A 20,230-nucleotide genomic window follows, 5' to 3' on the forward strand; every position below is an offset into this window, starting at 1 on the left:
ACAACACACACATGTACACACTCTCGCTCTCTTCTAAGACTTCCAGGGAACTTAACCACAGATGAGGATGCAAGGGGAAGGCAGGGAGGGAGTAGGAAGTAAATAGGAGCTTTGTCTTTATTACATCATCATGGCTCATACAGTTAGTCACTATTGTGTGATAGTCTCTGTTCCATGCCTATTACCAAGAAATGTCTGACTTTGTACACAAACAAGCCAGACCCATCTCAACAGAGCAGCTCCCTCTCTGCATCTGCTTCCCATCAGTGTGGTATGTGCTAGAGAGCCTTTGATCCATCCACTCTGAGTGTGTGTATGTGTACACTAAACTGTGTATGTGATGAATAAAAGTTGATTTGGTTTGTGTGTGTGTGTTTGGTGGAGGCGGGCGGGGGGTATGGAAAGGGAGTCTTACTGTGCTCTTTTAAACAGACAGTATGCCCTCAATGAAATGGGGGGACAGAGACTGTCACACACAAAAGTCAATAGTCATTATACCCCAGGCTGTTAAGACTAGCCTGGGGGCAGAAAGTTGGTGTTCACAGCACAAGTAGCTTGATCCTAATATACAGACAGACATGGAGGTTTATCTGTAGTAACAGTACTATTAATGGCCTGATATGGAGAACTATGAATGTAACCAACAAATGCCATGGTTTAAAGTGGGTTGCAGTATTGCTTACAGATAGACAGGATTAGTACATCAAAAATAACATCAAAGTCCAGAACTCCTTTTGATGATGCATTACATATGAAGTAACACTCCTTAGACCGCCGTGACCCCCCCTCACCCCGACCTTTTGTTTTTGTGTTAACTGTTATTGCACTTTGAAATGTGCTATTGACAATGGAGAGTTAGGAGGTATGGGGCACTTAGCCAAGCAGAGCCTTGTGAAACAGGACAGACAGCCAATTCTTGATGCAGACAGAACTGTAGAAGTGGCACATTCACCAGAAAGGTGTGACAATGACTGGACATACAGGATAGGAAGACCAGAGGGATTTCCTAAGTTGAAAATGTGAGATTAATTTAACATTGGTTTGGATTCTGCTACTCTTAGCTCAGTAAGACGTTCGAGAAAAGTATTGAATAGTGAATGGCACTGTGCTCAAACACATAGTTACCTATCTAACAATATAGGATGACTCATGGACCGTTATGTGGCTCTTTTTGCAGGAGACAGCAGTGTGTGCCATAAAGGGGCAGGTTTCCAAGTGGGGTAGGGAGAGTATAATATTGATGCCTTGTGAAGATAGGTAAAACAGGCCCATGAAACGTTAGCTGAATATACTGTAAGTTGATGAGTGGTCAGAACCTCACCATTGCGTTACAGTGAATCACATTAAAGTGAGGCTAGAAGCTCAAAGGTGTAGGTCAGAGATATTCACTCCTGGGGGTAGACTAACTTATATTGAAAGGGAACTTTTCCCCAGCTCCCCCATTATTGTCACCCGATTGCAGCATTGTGTCTAAAGGCAGTTGATGTGTTATTCACTTGAACTGCTGACTTTTCTTTGACCAAATAGAGAATGGTCTAATTCGACCCTTGTCATCCCTGTGGCCCCTCATTCTAGTTAGTCACAGCAGTCCACAGTATTTACATTTGCATCACTTGCTCTCAACACAAAACCGAGAGGATATCATTTTGACTGCTCAGTTTTATGCTGCATTCTGATAATCAGTCAATATGTTTAAACATAGTCATATGCACCCCCACCTACTTCTGTCCACGTGAGAAGAAATCCCGGCATAAATTGATTCGTTTTTGGGATACTCACCTTGTGGACAGCCTAAAGAATAATCATTCATAGGTGCGCTCTGCAAGCTTTAGGAATCGTCTTGGACCCACTGCCCATAATAGGACAGGTCTCATCTAAGTCTACGCTATTATGGTCTGAAAATTAGAAAAATTGGCCTAAGAACGTGTGAGTTTCAAACGTTCTGTTCTTTCTAAATGATATGAACGTGGCAGTGTGAAATGTGAAAACTATGATCCTTTAAGAATAGCCAGATAGTACTCTTTGTTTACATAATAGAAGGTACCGTCTCATTCTAGCCCTGCCCATGTGATATATCGCACAAGGGACGTCTGTTCTAATTTCTCGTATTTATTTGACTAAGGTGTATTATAGAAATCAAATGATGAAAAATAAAATATCATATCCCTATATCAGCTTACATCGATAAAGTGTTGTGTAAATAAATGAGTCCAAAAAAAGTGATGAGAGGAATTTGTCTAAAGGTCCCCCCTGTTTAAAGTAAAGGACTGCTGAATGGTATGGTCCACCCCTGTGCCTGGCTGTTTATGCATCCGCTTTTAGAGCGGATTGAACTGGCAAATTGCGTTAATTACGACTTGCTTGTAACATATCTAACACAAAAATAATTATATTCGATTATTTTTTTTATATAAGACGGCTCTATATGGTTGTAAAGACGTATACGACGTGATATTGTGTGAAATGGCAGCTGCTTACACCCTTTGAAGTGAATTTCCTATGATCGTTTCCTTTTGAATTTGGGCGAGTGCATTGAGATTGAGGGGCGCCTGCTGTCCATAGAAGCAAGAAAAAGCCTAATGTTTTCGCAAAGCCAGGAGGAACACTGCGGCCCGACTAAAGACCCAATAAAATACGGGGAGCTGGTAGTATTAGGGTAAGTTGGAGAAAGGCTTGTGTATTTTCTAAAGTCAACCAGTTTAGTTAGCTGACATTTTGTAGGCTAGGTGAAAAAGTCGAAGCTATGTTTGTGAACGTCAACTTTTTTCCTGCACAGAAAACACGGGCTGGAGTTAAATATTTTTTTCTGTGAATACATATTCATGCTTAACTTCGATTTAGCTGTTGACAATAGGGTTAACTTACATGCACACTAATAATTGGATACTAAACTAATTCAAATAAAACTTTTATTTGACACATGCGATGAATACGAAAAGTGTGGACTTTACCTTGAACCGTTTACGAGCCCTTACCCAACAATGCAGTTAAAAAGTAAGAAAATTGACAAATTGGTAAGAAAATAGTGAGACAATAAAATAAGGTAGTTGGGGGGATTGAGGTAATATGTAGGTTTGGTTAGGTGATTGCTTGAAGTACCAGCTATGTACATGTAGGTAGGTGGCGAATAGCAGAAAGTCAATGTAGCCGTTTAATAACTGTAAAGCAGTCATGGCTTTGGGGTAGAAGCTGTTCAGGAGTCTTTTGGTCCCAGACTTGGTACTCTGGTACTGCGTGCTGGGTGATCGCAGATAGTACAGACTGTGACTTGGGTGGCTAGAGTCTTTGACAATTGTTAGGGCCTTCCTCTGACACCGCCTGGTATAGAGGTCCTGGATGACAGGGAGCTCGGTCCCGGTGATGTACTGGGCCGTACACACTACCCGCTGTAGTGCCTTGCAGTTGGATGCAGAGCAGTTGCTATACCAAGCAGTGATACAGCCAGTCAAGATTCTCTCAATGGTACAGCTGTAGAGTATCTGAGGGCCAATGCCAATTTTTTTTCATCCTCCTGAGGGGGAAGAAGTGTTGTTGTGCCCTCTTCACGTGTTGGTGTGTTTGGACAATGATTGGACCTTAGTGATGTGGAAATTGAGGAACTTGAAGTTCTTGACTGTCTCCTCTACAGTTGATTTGAATAGGGGCATGCGCGGCCCTCTGTTTCCTGTAGTCATGATCAGCTCCTTTTGTCTTGCTGACATTGAGGGAGAGGTTGTTGTCCTGGCACCACACTGCAAGGTCTCTGACCTCTTCCCTGTAGGCTGTCTTATCGTCTTTGGTGATCAGGCCAACCACAGTTGTGTCATCAGCAAACTTAATGATGGTGTTGGGTGTGGCTACACAGTTGTGGGTGAACTGGGAGTACAGAAGCGGGCTAAGCACCTACTCCTGAGGGGCCCGTGTGTTGAGGGTCAGCATGGCGGATGTGTTGTTGCCTACCCTCACCACCTGCGGGTGGCCTGTCAAAGTCCAGGATCCAATTGCAGAGGGAGGTGTTTAATCCCAGGGTTTAGTCCTTAACCAACAATGCATTTCAATAAATAGAGTTAAGGAAATATTTACTAAATAAACTAGTGAAAAAAATAAAAATAAAAAAATAATAAAGTAACACAAGAAAATTACATAACAATAACGAGGCTATATACAGGGGTACCAGTACCGAGTCAATGTGTGGTACAGGTTAGTCGAGGTAATTTGTAAAGTGACTGCATAATTAATAAATGGTGAGCAGCAGTGTAAAAACAAAGGGGGGGGGGGATCAATGTAAATAGTCCGGGTGGCCATTTTGATTAATTGTTCAGCAGTCTTATGGCTTAGGTGTAGAAGCTGTTAAGGAGCCTTTTGGTCCTAGAATTGGCCCTCTGGTACCGCTTGTCGTGCGGTAGCAGAGAGAACAGTCTATGACTTGGATGACTGGAGTCTTTGACAATTTGTTGGGGGCCCTTACGGTCAGATGCTGAGCAGTTGCCATACCAGGTGGTGATGCAACCAGTCAGGATGCTCTCGATGGTGCAGCTATAGAACATTTTGAGGATCTGGTGACCCATGCCAAATCTTTCAGTCTCCTAAGGGGGAAAAGGTGTTGCCGTGCCCTCTTCATGACTGTCTTGGTGTGTTTGACCATGACACTTTGTTGGTGATGTGGACACCAAGGAAGTTGACTCTCGACCTGCTCCACTTCAGCCCCGTCAGTGTGAATAGGGGGCCTGTTTGGATCTCCGTTTCCTATAATCCACGATCATCTCCTTTGTCTTGCTCACATTGAGGGAGAGGTTGTTGTTCTGGCACCACACTGTCAGGTGTCTGACCTCCCTATAGGCTGTCTCGTTGTTGGTGATCAGGCCTACCACTGTTGTGTCATCAGCAAACTAAATGATGGTGTTGGAGACGTGTTGGCCATGCAGTCGGTTGAACTGAGAGTACAGGAGGGGACTAAGCACACACCCTTGAGGGGCCCCAGTGTTGAGGATCAGCGTGGCAAATTTGTTGCTGCCTACCATTACCACCTGGGGGGTGGCCCGTCAGGAAGCCAGGATCTAGTTGCAGAGGGAGGTGTTTAGTCCCAGGGTCCTTAGTGATGAGCTTTGTGGGCACTGATGTTGATTGCTGCGTTGTAGTCAATGAACAGCATTCTCACATACAGGTCCTTGCAAAAGTATTCATCCCCCTTGGTGTTTTTCCTATTTTGTTGCATTACAACCTGTAATTTTGAATGGATTTCATGTCATGGACATAAACGAAATGGTCCAAATTGGTGAAGTGAAATAAATGAAAATATGGAAAGTGGTGCGTGCATATGCATTCACCCCCTTTGCTATGAAGATCCTAAATAAGATCTGATACATCCAATTACCTTCAGAAGTCACATAATTAAAGTCCACCTGTGTGCAATCTAAGTGTCACATGATCTCAGTATATATACACCTGTTCTGAAAGGCCCCAGAGTCTGCAACACCACTAAACAAGGGGCACCACCAAGCAAGTGGCAAGGAGCTCTCCAAACAGGTCAGGGACAAAGTTTTAGAGCTGTACAGATCAGGGTTGGGTTATAAAAATTATCTAAAACTTCAAACATCCCACGGAGCACTATTAAATCCATTATTAAAACATGGAAAGAATATGGCACCACAACAAACCTGCCAAGAGACGGCCGCCCACCAAAACTCACGGACCAGGCAAGGAGGGCATTAATCAGAGGGGCAACGAGGAGACCAAAGATATCCCTGAAGGAGCTTCAAAGCTCCACAGCGGAGATTGGAGTATCTGTCCATAGGACCACTTTAAGCCATACACTCCACAGAGCTGGGCTTTATGAAAGAATGTCCAGAAGAAACTGTGAAACTGGTCAGAATTGAAGGAATGATGGATGGCGCTAAATACAGGGAAATTCTTGAGGGGAAACCTGTTTCAGTCTTCCTGAGATTTGAGACTGGGACGGAGGTTCACCATCTAGCAGGACAATGACCCTAAGCATACTGCTAAAACAACACTTGAGTGGTTTAAGGGGAAACATTTAAATGTATTGGAATGGCCTAGTCACAGCCCAGACCTCAATCCGATTGAGAAACTGTGACTTAAAGATTGCTGTACCCCAGCGGAACCCATCCAGTTTGAAGCAGTTTTGCGTTGAAGAATGGGCAAAATTTCCAGTGGCTAGATGTGCCAAGCTTATAGAGACACCCCAGGAGACTTGCAGCTGTAATTGCTGCAAAAGGTGGCTCTACAAAATATTGACTTTAGGCGGGGTGAATAGTATTGCACGCTTAAGTTTTCAGTTTTTTTTGTCTTGTTTGTTTCACGATAAAAAAAAAATATTTTGCATCTTCACAGTGGTAGGCATGTTGTGTAAATCAAATTATACATTTTAATTCCAGGTTATAAGGCAATAAAATAGAAAAAAATGCCAAGTGGGGTGAATACTTTTGCAAGCCACTGTAGGTGTTCCTTTTGTCCAGGTGGGAACGGGCAGTGTGGAGTGTGATTGAGATTGCCTCGTCTGTGGATCTGTTGGGGTGGTATGCAAATTGGAGTGGGTCTGGGGTTTCTGGCATGGTGGTGTTGGTGTGAGCCATGACCAGCCTTTCATAGCACTTCATGGCTACCCACGGGGCGGTAATCATTCAGGCAGGTTACCTTCGCTTTCTTGGGCACAGGGACTATGGTGGTGTGTTTGAAACATATAGGTATTACAGACTCCGACAGGGAGAGGTTGAAAATGTCAGTGAAGGCACTTGCAAGTTGGTCTGCATGCTTTGAGTACACGTCCTGGTAATCGGTCTGGCCCCGTGGCTTTGTGAATGTTGTCTAGTTTAAAGGTCTTGCTCACATCGGCTACGGAGAGCGCGATCACATTGTCGTCCGGGATAGCTTGTGCTCTCATGCATGCTTCAATGTTACCTCGAAGCGAGCAATGAAGTAATTTAGCTCGTCTAGTAGGCTCGCGTTACTGGGAAGCTCATGGCTGGGTTTCCCTTTGTAGTCCGTAATATTTTTAAAGCCCTGCCTCATTCTCGCCGAGCGTTGGAGCCGGTGTAGTAGGACTCAATCTTAGTCCTGTATTGATTATTTTGCCTGTTTGATGGTTTGGCTGAGTGCATAGCGGGGTTTCTTAGATTAGTGTCCCACTCTTTGAAAGCGGCAGCTTTAGCCTTTAGCTTGGTGAGGATGTTTGCCTGTAATCCATGGCTTCTGGTTGGGAAATGTACGAAATTAACGTTTTAGCTTATCTACCAAGGGGACTGGTAGATGAAAAAATCCACCAGCCAATCATATTTTTTACATTTTTTTTTGTGTCACATATACATTAATTTCAGTACGTTTCATTGAGATAAGGTATTATGTTGATTACAAACTTAAAGAGGAGGCCAGAGCAAAATTTGAAACAAAATTGTTATCATATTGATCAACGGTTAATTAAATCAAGTTTATTTGTAGAGCACATTTTAAAAACAACTGTAGTTGACAAAGTCCTATACATAGTGAAAAAATGCCAAACAGTGGGCACACAATGAAATAAACCAAACATATCAGATACAATAAATAAGCGTACATGGAAGTCAAAACAGGGCAACAACAATGGTAAGATACAATTATGAGAAGTGCAGTGGACATAGAACTGGTGCTCTTCTGATACACAGGGGAAGCAGGTCTACAAATCCTTTACTTTGAGTAGAAATACCCTGAAAAAATACAGGTAAAATAGAGACTTATCAGATGCTGGTTATTTTTGCTGTGGCTCGATTTAATTTCCCAGCCTGAATACAACTTAAGAAGTCTTCAACTCAAACTTCTACTGAAGTATTTGCTATTATATGTACTTATGGATCAAACATAATAGTAAATTAGGTTTTGTAAACCTATCAGATGCTTAATCAACTTAAACCTCATCAGACTCTTCACTCTACCGCAATCACCCTCTGCACGGTCCATGAAGTCTGGCCTCCTACTCCTGACAGAGTCCTGGTGCCACAGCGTCACAGCTTTTATCGGATCATACTCCCTGATCTCTGGAGAGGACAGCTGTACCATAAGGAGATCTGACAGTGTATCAGACTTTAGGTTGGACCGCCAATCGGTTTTCACCTGTTTCATGGTATTAAAACCTCTTTCACATTCATCTGGGGAGGCAGGGAAGGACAGGACCAGTTCAACCAATGGCGGAAATCAGGGCAGGACTGCTGATGGCCTCTGACACAGAACCAGGACATCTTCTGCAGGGACTGTGGCTCTTAATACATCAGCACCTTCAGGACAGTCCACTGGTCAGGGATCCTTTCAACATGGATGCCAGAGGTCTCAACAGGCTTGTAGTGGTCCACCAGAGTTTCCATTTCAGTGTCACCAAAATCTAGAATTACTGTATACATTACAACAAGCATCATGCAGTTTTAATTCTCAAACTATAAAAATATGATGATGAACCTGAGCCTAACCTAACTGCCCTTTAATATAAAACATAAAGTAATCTGCTGCATCTCCTGACTCTGGCCAGTTGGTGAAGCTGACCAGCTTGGTGGCACACAGGACCCGTAACACTGGCGTCCTGGAACCTGTCACTCATACTCTCGACTAGCCCATCAAGCGTTTTGTCTTGTGAGGTGACGAGGGTCTTGCTGTCACCTCTGTTCAGCGAAATTCCCTCATCTGTTGGCCATTGTGGCCTTCATCATGGACCCATCTCTGATGATAAAAGGCTCATTTTACCATCCTTTCAGAATTTTCCTTTATGACACACTCACTCACTCTCTCTCCCTCTCTTATTGATGTCATCCTTTCTCTTAATTCTTTTAAGTTAAGTATTTCTTATTGCAGCTTAAATAAACATACCTAGTTTTGTAATTTTTAAGTACTGCCTGTGTTGAGGAGCTGTGGGCTTCTGCTATGGTGATGGTGGCCCTCTGCAGACAGGTTGCTCAGGTGTGTTCGTGTGTCATGCAGGAAGCCACAGAAACGGATAACAGCATCCTCCCTCGCAATACTGGAGTATTTCCTGGCCTTGGCCTGCTGGACACCTCTGACATTTTGGGCATCAGCAGATTGAATCTGAAATACATAAAGAACAGACCTACAAGTAGACAATTAATTGCTGTCCAAAAAATCTATTAGATATGACACTTTATCAGTGCATAAAGCATTGAAACATGATGTTACCAATTTGTAACCGTGTTTGTTATTTACTGGACATTACGTATTGATGATGACTTTTAGAGTACGTAGCATGGCAATCTAGAATAACTACCTGTTCCAGGTGCTGGACACGCCCCTGGTAACCTCGCAGGAAGTGGTCCAGTGCACATAATGGGTGTCCTACCCATCGGGTCCCGACAATTCTGGTGGGCACCAGTGGTGTGCGCCCAAGAGCCTGGAAGCTGTTTACCAGGTTTACCCTGTTCAGTGGACTGGTGTGGTAGAAGTTGTAGAGCCCACTGAAGAGGTCTTCTACTTCCTGAAACATCACGTTGGACCAGATGGCATCAGAAAAGGTCAGTTCAAGGCAGTGTGCCATACAGTGGATGCTGATGATGTAGGCCCTGCCCCCCTTCAGCTGGCTGACCACACCATTCTTGGCTCCGGTCATCACAGTAACTCCATCTGTTCCCAGAGCGACCAACTTGCTCCCCCACTCATCACACTCCCACTCCCTAAAATTGCATCCAAAATAGATCATCCTTTTCAAGATTGATATAGGCATATACTGTACCAGTCAAAAGTTTGGACACACCTACTCATTCCAGGGTTTTTCTTTATTTGTTTTTTTACTGTTTTCTGCATTGTAGAATATTAGTGAAGACATCAAAACTATGAAATTACACACATGGAGTCATGTAGTAACCAAAAAAGTGTTAAACAAATTAAAATATATTTGAGATTCTTCAAAGTAGCCTCCCTTTGATGACAGCTTTTCACACATGGCATTCTCTCAACCAGCTTCATCAGGTAGTCATTTGGAATGCATTTCAATTAACAGGTGTGCCTGGTTAAAAGTTCATTTGTGGAATTTATTTCGTTAATGAGTTTGAGCCAGTCAGTTGTGTTGTGACAAGGTATGGGTGGTATACAGAAGATAGCCCTGTTTGGTAAAATACCAAGTCCATGTTATGGCAAGAACAGCTCAAATAAGGAAAGAGAAATGACGGTCCATTACTTTAAGACATGAAGGTCAGTCAATAAGGAACATTTCAAGAACTTTGAAAGTTTCTTCAAGTGCAGTCGCAAAAAGGATCAAGCGTTATGATGAAACTGGCTCTTGTGAGGACTGGCACAGGAAAGGAACACCAAGATATCTTTGCTGCAGAGGATAAGTTCATTAGAGTTACCAGCCTCAGAAATTGCAGCCCAAATAAATACTGCAGAGTCTGCATTTCTTATACCATTCGACGAGGGATGCAAGCTCTTGTTTGCTGAATGTTAAATATAGTAGCCAATAGAACTCATGGGAAGTTTGAAAGAATTGCGAACGCCCGATGGCGGTAGGCTATGACCGTTATTTATTCAGATCATATCCATTCAATCTTAGTGAAGAGAGACTGCTTTCACTTATATAATTCTAGACCAACTATATTATATTAAGCATGTCATTAGAATGATGAAGATGAGGACAACTTATTTCATTTAACTGTTGTGAGAAAGAGGTGGTAGGCTATAACAACATTAGGGGAAATATTATGAAAGGTATGAGTCAGCCTACTACTAATTATAGAAATAGGCCCTATTATATTTCAAAATGTAAAATCAAATTCGCTAGCCTATACTTGTGCTGCACCAGATTTGCATGTTCTCTCCCAACTTTATCATAATTTGAAGGAGGTGTGTAAATCCAGTCTATAAAATAATGTCATTCCCACTAAAAAAGATTACCCTACTGGAGCTTTTTTAATTGATTTACCCAAGAGGGCATATAGCTAGCTACATCTATGGGCTTTTATGTTTTTTTTTCATGCATTATGTGCAGTAGCCTATATCATATGTATTGGATAATGACACAATCATTTAGTATTTTTTGGACTTTTAATGTAGGGCTTCCAAAATGTATTTAATATATGGCTCATCAGGCTCAGGTAGCATCAGGTTTGAAATGTATTTAATATATGGCTCATCAGGCTCAGGTAGCATCAGGTTTGAAATGTATTTAATATATTTCTCATCAGGCTCAGGTAGCATCAGGTTTGAAATGTATTTAATATATTTCTCATCAGGCTCAGGTAGCATCAGGTTTGAAATGTATTTAATATATTTCTCATCAGGCTCAGGTAGCATCAGGTTTGAAATGTATTTAATATATTTCTCATCAGGCTCAGGTAGCATCAGGTTTGAAATGTATTTCAAATCCAGACAGGCCTATTTTCTATGCTATTTAGTTACACTTACGGTTTTGGGGCGGAAATACTGGGTTACCCGGGACAGAAGTGATTTGTTCTCGGGATAAAACATCTGTAAAATACTGGGAAAATATTCAATCATAGTGCCAACTATTGATGACAAAGTTAGGATCAGCGGAAAGAAATCACACAAAAATAGCACAATTGGTCATTAGCCCGTAAAACTGCGGCCATCCCCTCTAGCGCAATTATTTTATGGCAAAAGGCTGTGGGGCATTAGTCATGTAAGCACCTCACTCTGCTTATCTTAATTGCCTTAAAGTCATAATCGGGTAAAAAAAAACACCTGGTTTTCTGAGCAATCTTTCGAATTATTAGGACATGTAACAGCAAATGCATCCAACATGTGTAGAGTCACACGCTATGTATTTAGTTGTTGTGTGCTAAGAATATAGGTCCAAATACTAAACTTTTGACTGCTTTAATACACATGCGTGAATTTGTCCCAATACCATTGGTCCCCTAAAATGGTGGGACAATGTACAAAATGTGCTATAATTTCTAAACTGTTCACCCGATATAGATGAAAATCTTTAATTTGAACGTATGACAGTCAAGACTTTAACCTCATAGTCATTGTATAATTTCAATGCCAAAACCAACAAAAACGTCACTGTGGCAATACTTTTGGCGCTTACTTTTTAAATGAGCATACAAGTATGTTTAATTTGATTAAAGCAGTCCTACATGACTGTTTGGAGTGCGGTGCCATACCTTTAGCTCTGTGATGCAGCAGAGCTGGCACGCTGAAGATAAAGTAGCGGCAGATGTCTCTGGAGGGGTCATGACTACGCTCTAGCTGTTCTCCAGACAGTGGTAACACTGGAATGTGTCCCAGGCACTGTTGGTGGCCACGTCACCTCCCTCAGAACCAATGAAGATCTCCAGGTTCTTAGTGGGGTATCAGTACAATCTATAGAGGACAGAAGATGTAATTAGTGGGGAGGACTAACCGAGTCGATGAGTGTGTATGGGGACTGCATCACTGACTGCAGAGTAGAGGGGCAAGCACAGACAAACGGTGTAGTCTATCCCTGCCTTAACACTGATCTGTGTTCTTAGGCAAAATTGTGAGTGAGCCCACTCCCTTGGCTGAGAAGCAACCCCACACATGAATGGTCTCAGGATGCTTTACTGTTGGCATGACACAGGACTGATGGTAGCGCTCACCTTGTCTTCTCCGGACAACCTTTTGCCAGATGCCCCAAACAATCAGAAAGGGGATTCATCAGAGAAAATGACTTTACCCCAGTCCTCAGCAGTCCAATCCCTGTACCTTTTGCAGAATATCAGTCTGTCCCTGATGTTTTTCCTGGAGAGATTTGGCTTCTTTGCTGCCCTTCTTGACACCGTGCCATCCTCCAAAAGTCTTCGCCTCACTGTGCATGCAGATGCACTCACGCCTGCCTGCTGCCACTCCTGAGCAAGCTCTGTACTGGTGGTGCCCCGATCCCGCAGCTGAATCGACATTAGGAGACGGTCCTGGCGCTTGCTGGACTTTCTTGGGCGCCCTGAAGCCTTCTTCACAACAATTGAACTGCTCTCCTTGAAGTTCTTGATGATCCGATGAATGGTTGATTTAGGTGCTATCTTACTGGCAGCAATATCCTTGCCTGTGAAGCCCTTTTTGTGCAATGCAATGGTGATGGCATGTGTTTCCTTGCAGGTAACCATGGGTGACAGAGGAAGAACAATGATTCTAAGCACCACCCTCCTTTTGAAACGTCCAGTCTATTATTCAAACTCAATCAGCATGAGCGTGATCTCCAGCCTTGTCCTCGTCAACACTCACACCTGTGTTAATGAGAGAATCACTGACATGATGTCAGCTGGTCCTTTTGTGGCAGGGCTGAAATGTAGTGGACATGTTTTTGGGGGATTCAGTTAATTTGCATGGCAAAGAGGGACTTTGCAATTCATCTGGTCACTCTTCATAACAGTCTGGAGTATATGCAAATTGCCATCATACAAACTGAGGCAGCAGACTTTGAAAATTAATATTTGTGTCATTCTCAACTTTTGGCCACGACTGTACACAACGTGTGTCATACACACGCGCTTGCATATACAAACCCACTACTCACTTGTTCATATTCAACAAACGTATAGAGTTAGAGACTAGGTGTGTCTTTATCGTGATCCAGGATGGAGGAATATTATTTGGTTGTCGTCATCTGGCATGGTGATGGCACAGTGGCTGTTTGTTGGTCACACTGCGACACATCACTGTCACCACCTTCAACTAGTTTGGTAACTACGCCAACACAACGGGTACGTAGGCATTGGAGTTTGATACCCCTGGTCAGGATTCCACCGAGGAAGGTGGAGGGCTACATATGTGCCGAGTTCTGTAAGGCACATGATGAGTTGGAACATTCATGACCCCAAAAGCCTTACAAGAAAGTTGCGTCAAGGTCAAAGGTGACTCACCTGTGAACTTGGCGTCTGCCTCGTAGTGGTCCAGGGCGGTGCAGTAAAAGCCGGACTCCACCTTGTCAGATGTATGTTCTCTACACACACACTGACCTGTCTCGTGAGGGCGAGAGTAAAAACAGTCAGGAAATGGCATAGGACAGATTTGAGATGTTGCATTCAAGGTGTAACAGTTGATTTTTAAAGACTGTTGGTGCATCAAAAGAAGCAACTAAGGATAATAATTTAGCTAAATAAGTGATAACGTACTGAGTCGAGCTGTATCCGATCACGCCACTCGTCAGTCAGTAGGGCCCAGTATTGAACAGCCTGCTGTCATTTCATGCCCAACCCTCGTTGTGGGGAGCTATCCAATTACATAAGGTACTTGTACAAATTCTATATAGAACCGTCCTCTGTATAGAACAACATTTCTAATCAAATAGAAAGCAGTTGGTGAAAGTCAATAACATATCATCCTCTCAATGTCACAAATGTCCTAATAACAATGCCTTCGTACAGCGTCAATGCAATTACAGGAACACTCAGTACCACTAATGATTAAGTTATTGAGGTGATTTGATCGAAGTCATTGTTACCTGCAGGAAGACCCAGTGCGCTGTGTATAGAGAGCCTAGGTACTCGGAACAGAGTGGATCCTGTATCTGCTATCTCTGTCAGCTAAGGACAGAACAACTTCCCCACCACATAGTGAAAGTGGGCCTGTATGAAGAGAGGGAATGGAGAAAGAGAAGATGGTTAGAGGTCATTATCTTTTATTGTAACTGCACAAAACTGCCAGAGTAAAAGTAATAAAATCTGCATTTCACATAGACCATCTGAAAGTGTGCAGTTAGCAGCTTACAATATTGCCCATGTACACTGAACCAAAATAAAAACAAGATGTATTGGTGCACAAATGTGTCTATCCCTGTGAGCATTTCTCCTTTGCCAATATAATCCATCCACCTGACAGGTGTGGCATATCAAGAGGCTGATTAAACGGCATGATCATTACACAGATGCACCTTGTGCTGGGGGACAAAAGGCTGTACAGTTTTATCACAACACAATGCCACAAGTGTTGTGGCAAGTCTCTTGCCAGAGACTTGAATGTTAATTTCTCTACCATTAGCCGCCTCAACGTCATTTTAAAGAATTTGGCAGTACATTCAACCGGCCTCGCAACCACAGACCACGTGTAACCATGCCAGCCCAGGACCTCCACATCAGGCTTCGTCCCCTGCGGGATCGTCTGAGACCAGCCACCTGGACAGTTGATGAAAGAATTTCTGCACAAACTGTCAAACCGTCTCAGGGAAGCTAATCAGCGTGCTCTTTGTCCTCACCAGGGTCTTGACCTGACTGCAGTTCAGTGTTGTAACCGACTTCGGTGGGCAAATGTATTTTTATTTTACCACTTTTTTTTTTTTACTAGGCAAGTCAGTTAAGTCAAGGGGTCTGAATACTTTCCAAATGCACTATTTATTTTATTTTTATTTAACTAGGCAAGTCAGTTAAGAACAAATTCTTATTTTCAATGACGGCCTAGGAACAGTGGGTTAACTGCCTGTTCAGGGGCAGAATGACAGATTTGTACCTTGTCAGCTCGGGGGTTTGAACTTGCAACTTTCCGGTTACTAGTCCAACGCTCTAACCACTAGGCTACCCTGCACACATTTGATGGCCACTGGCATGCTGGAGAAGTGTGCTCTTCTCAGATGAATCCCGATTTGGCACTCTCGTCCAGTTTATAGTTCTTTATGATAGCCACATTAGCAATGACCTTTTGGAGTGTAATTACAGACTTAGCTAGCTAGACGTAGCTAGCTATGTGCTTAAATGTTAACTAATTAGCTAACTTCCTAGCCAGCTGACGCTAACCTTGCTTGCCTAATCAATGGACTGCTTTAGTAAAAGAAGACCAACTTACTACCAATTTTAATATTGAAATCATAGTTGGTTGGTTAGGTTCTCTACTGAAAAACGATACCTTTTTATCGTCGGCCATTGTCCCTACATCACCACCATTGCCTTTCACTGTCAAAATACAATTTCCTTTAAATAACTCAGCCACAGTCAATTGGCTGCATACAAAAACAAACGTTTTGGTCTTAATTTAAAATCATGGTTAGGCATAAGGTTAGCATAAGTTTAGTTATAAAATCTGATTTTAAGAGAACATGTCGAAATAGGTGTGGTTTAGCCATAATAATTAAGAATTTGAAGCGGTGTTAACTAGTGACTACCATGTTCATTATACAACTATTGCAGTTGCAAGAGCAAGAATTTTTTTTTTGTGAGAAGAGAAATCCATTTGGGGATGTTGTGTTTGCGCAACCATCCTCTGCTCATTTGACCACATTCCGCGTGCGCTCACGGGACCCATCCTCTGTGCACTAGTCTGTGTTTGCTTCCTCACTGATGTTTTAATCATTCTCAACAGTGTCACCTCATGCTCAATGGGCTTTAGAAGCTGATTTGACCCCATACCTGGCAATACAATGTCACATTAATCTTACTCTATGTTGAAGAATACCCATCACAAAGAGCAAATCTGAACACTGATTTTTGCAGGTTTCACAAAAAAAGATGTCCCACAGATTTGAACGTTCTTAGCATGGCACTTGCTTTACATTTGGGCTGTATAACGCCTAAATATCATAACAGACGGTATTGGGATTTTTAGACATGGGTAACAACTGCCACATTGTTTTCAAATGATTTATGTATTTTAAGGACCACATTATTGACATTTAGTGAAAACAGATTGGTTTACTGCGGTTTTGTAGAATTCTCACAGCATCCATTGTTTGCCAGGTGAACTGACTGACTACTCACATAATGAAAGTTATAAAGTATGTTCTCTCTCATTTTAGATATAAATGCCATTTAGGGAATTTAAAACTCCTTAATTCAATAAACATCTCCCATTGACCCATTTTAGGAAAATCCAAAATCTCAGTAGACATGTTTCTAACATTTTACGCAATTGCATGCTATACAGTAAGTAGGCCTTCACTACACAGCTTTTGTTGAAATTCTCATGTAGCTATGTGCCATAGATGTGATGTGTCTGTGTCCACGTATTAGCTCCCATAACACTGGTGGTGTAGTAATACCCCCCATGGGGCTAAGAAAAGCACTTTAATCTGAATGTTTCTTAGTGATGCGTTTCCGAGCCTGTTTTGGTGGGACATTGATTATTAATGCTCTGTCTTTACCATTGTAGATGTTACTTTCGTTCAGCAGTGCTTCGTAGCTATCCTCCTTGGGCAACATTTCATTGTGCTTCAGGCACAACCACCTAGACTTTTTGTCAACAACAACAAAAAATCCGGGAGAAAAGTGTGGCCTTGCAGTGCTTTCATTGTAAGGTGTTATTAAACATTTATGGAGAGAGAACGAAATAATACATCAGTCATTTCTCTGGTGTTTGGTGCTTTGTGAATTTCATGTATAGAGCATCTGTTAAAAGCATTTTGCATTTCAAATCTATATGTGTGGCCTGTGTCCCCTGCACTCAGGGTTCTACACTAACCTTTTCTACTGGCGGCACTGGTGCTACCAACCTTTTTCAGTTGGTGGCACCAGCACATGATTAGGTCGCACAATCTTTTAAATAAATATAATAATTGATCATGATCTGGCCTCTGTCCCATAATGTTCCTTCATTCCATATAAAACCAGGCTAAGAATGACTAGCCACATTTTTAAATTAGCATGCCTTTGTGTTTTTTAATTAGGATAGATTTACTGTAACAGCAAAGAAAAGACACTTAAAATAATGTGCAAAATATATTTATTACGGATGTCAAAGTTACATGTGTATTTTTTTCTTTTTTTATGCAAACTCCTCTAGAGCAGGGGTGGGGGCCACAAAACATCGGAACTCATGAGGGGCAGCAGTGACTCTTCGGTCTGCGTACCCACATCTCCCACAGGGCAGCGCGCAATTGGCCCAGCGTCATTGGGGTCGGCCGCGGTAGGCTGTCAATGTAAATAAGAATTTGTTCTTAACTGACTTGCCTAGTTTAATAAAATAAAAAATGTAACTACATCAGGGGACCATTTTGAGGTCTGGGGAAAATCTGAGAAATTTAGATTTTTTGTTGTTAGCCTTTAATTCAGGTAGGGAGGCGCCCGGCCAGGCGCCCGGCCCGCCACAGGAGTCGCTGGTGCGCGATGAGACAAGGATTTCCCTACCGGTCAAACCCTCTCTAACCCGGACGACACATTGGTGCGGCTGGCTTCCGGGTTGGATGGAGCTGTGTTAAGAAGCAGTGCGGCTTGGTTGGGTTGTGTATCGGAGGACGCATGACTTTCAACCTTCGTCTCTCCCGAGCCCGTACGGGAGTTGTAGCGATGAGACAAGATAGTAGCTACTAAAACAATTGGATACCACGAAAAAGGGGTCAAATTATATATATTTTTAAATAATTCAACTTGTTCAGTGCAAGTTAGCTAACATTAGCTGGCTGGCTCTCTAGTTAACGTTACGTGTATGATCTGTGTAGTAATATTTGCATCTCAGAGCCATTTGCATTGCTAGTTATAGCCTAATGTTTGCTATCTAACATTGAACCTAGCTAGTTGGTTAGCTTTAGCTGCCTGCAGATTCATGCAAGGTGGTAACGTTATGAGTTAGGGTTTTGGTTAATTATTTAGCTACATGTCAAAAAAAGACTCCACTATGCAAGTAACCAGTTCACTGGTTATCCTGTCCATGTGACAAATTCACTCTTAGATTTGATTTTATATAGTGTGTGTTTACCAGAGACTGTAATAAGAGGAACTACATGATCTGCACCAAAGTCAAATTAGGGTATAACATTAGGCCAACAAGACAATGTCCAAGTTATACAATTCTCTGGTAGAATGCCCTGCTTTTATTTTGTCACACTCCCAACCGTAAGCTATTTTCTGTCATTAGCTCGCCATTATCTTGTTGCGAGTTTATTGTCCTGTAATAATGAATACAATTTAGCTAAAGCTAAGGTGTTATCAGCTATATGATATATTAATATTTTTTATTTATTTAACTAAACAAGTCAGTTAAGAACAACTTCTTATTTACAATGACGGCCCACCCCGACCAAACCCGGACGACGCTGGGCCAATTGTGCACTGCCCTATGGGACACCAAATCACGGCCGGTTGTGATACAGCCTGGAATCCAACCAGGGTCTGTTGTGATGCCTTAGGCACTGTGATGTAGTGCCTTAGATTGCTGTGCAACTTGGGAGCCCTGAACTGGCTAGCTAGCTAACAAGCTAGAAACGAATCCATTTTTTTTTTTTTGCTTTTAGCCTGGTTTGCTACAGACATATACTAAATTGGTGTTACAATACACCAGTTATGTTATTTTGGACCATCAGGCTGATGTCATGCAGCCTGTTTTTGTTTATACTTTTTCAAAACGATAGCGACAAGTTTGATGTCGGACGCCCCCCAAAAAATTAATGATGTCACTGCGACAACTGTATACAGACATGTCGAATAACATAGTATAAACTAGCTTTTAGTCTAAATCTTTGGTTGTACTCACTGTTTAGCACATGGCCTCGCATGTGAATCCTTAAAGAGATGGGTGGGGCTAAAGCTTAAGATGGTGTAAACAATGCTGAATGGGTGTAGACCAAGAAGAGCTTTCCAATAGGTGTACCAAAACATTCAAGGGCCATTTTCTCAAAAGTGGGGTTACAAGTTTATCAACTTTCAAAGCAGAATTACTTTCCCATTGTTCTTCAACTGTACTGTATGATAAACAATTTTCTAGCTCTGCGCGTCTACTTTATTCCAAAGTAAAAAATAAAAAACACAATTTCAAATGTTGCTACACAAGATTGAGCCGTTCAGCCACATGTGGAATAAGTCGAGGTATGAATATTTTCTGAAGGCACTATTAGCGCAGTAGAACTTCTAAATCGGCTACCATAACTTAAATGACTTTTCAAGGACCAAAGAGACAAAAGAAAATGTCTGATTTTCAAGGTATACTATTCCATGATGACTGAATTGCACATCACAAATACTTAACCAAGACTTTAAACTTTTTAAACATGTGGTTTGCATACCCATTCTTGCCTTAGAATTTAATGGTAGTTATAACTTGGAACATCTTTCCTACCCTTACCGCTATCGCTCTTCGCTCCTCGTAACAACCGGCTTTTTGAGAGCTATGGGTTCTCTCTGCCTGACAGTTTGTCTGTAGGCTATATCTGTGCAGAGAGCATGTGATAAATAAGCATCCATTGTTTAATCGTTTTTTAAAATCAATTATATAGCCTAGATTAAAAATAGCATCATTACAATATTTGTTTCTCTGCCCACTGACTGGGATGATTGACTGGCCCGGAGGGTTTCCGAAACCTCCCTCATAAAGGCAAGTTCTGACGCGCGCACACACGGGCATTTCCGTGCTGCTGTTGCTTCTTTAT

At 42.2% G+C, this 20,230-nt stretch overlaps 1 protein-coding gene across 1 annotated transcript in view; it reads left to right on the forward strand.

Annotated features, from left to right (window-relative positions):
* The first annotated feature begins 2,283 nt into the window (after positions 1 to 2,283).
* Positions 2,284 to 20,230, forward strand: part of LOC112261752 (E3 ubiquitin-protein ligase pellino homolog 2) — a 42,807-nt gene continuing 24,860 nt past the window's right edge. Inside the window, exon 1 of the mRNA XM_024437348.2 lies at positions 2,284 to 2,656. Within this exon, the coding sequence (XP_024293116.1) occupies positions 2,580 to 2,656 (77 nt within the window). The 5' untranslated portion in view covers positions 2,284 to 2,579. The remainder of the gene's footprint in view (positions 2,657 to 20,230) is intronic.

The sequence above is a fragment of the Oncorhynchus tshawytscha genome, linkage group LG11 (assembly GCF_018296145.1).
Source record: "Oncorhynchus tshawytscha isolate Ot180627B linkage group LG11, Otsh_v2.0, whole genome shotgun sequence".
NCBI classification, from domain to species: domain Eukaryota; kingdom Metazoa; phylum Chordata; class Actinopteri; order Salmoniformes; family Salmonidae; genus Oncorhynchus; species Oncorhynchus tshawytscha.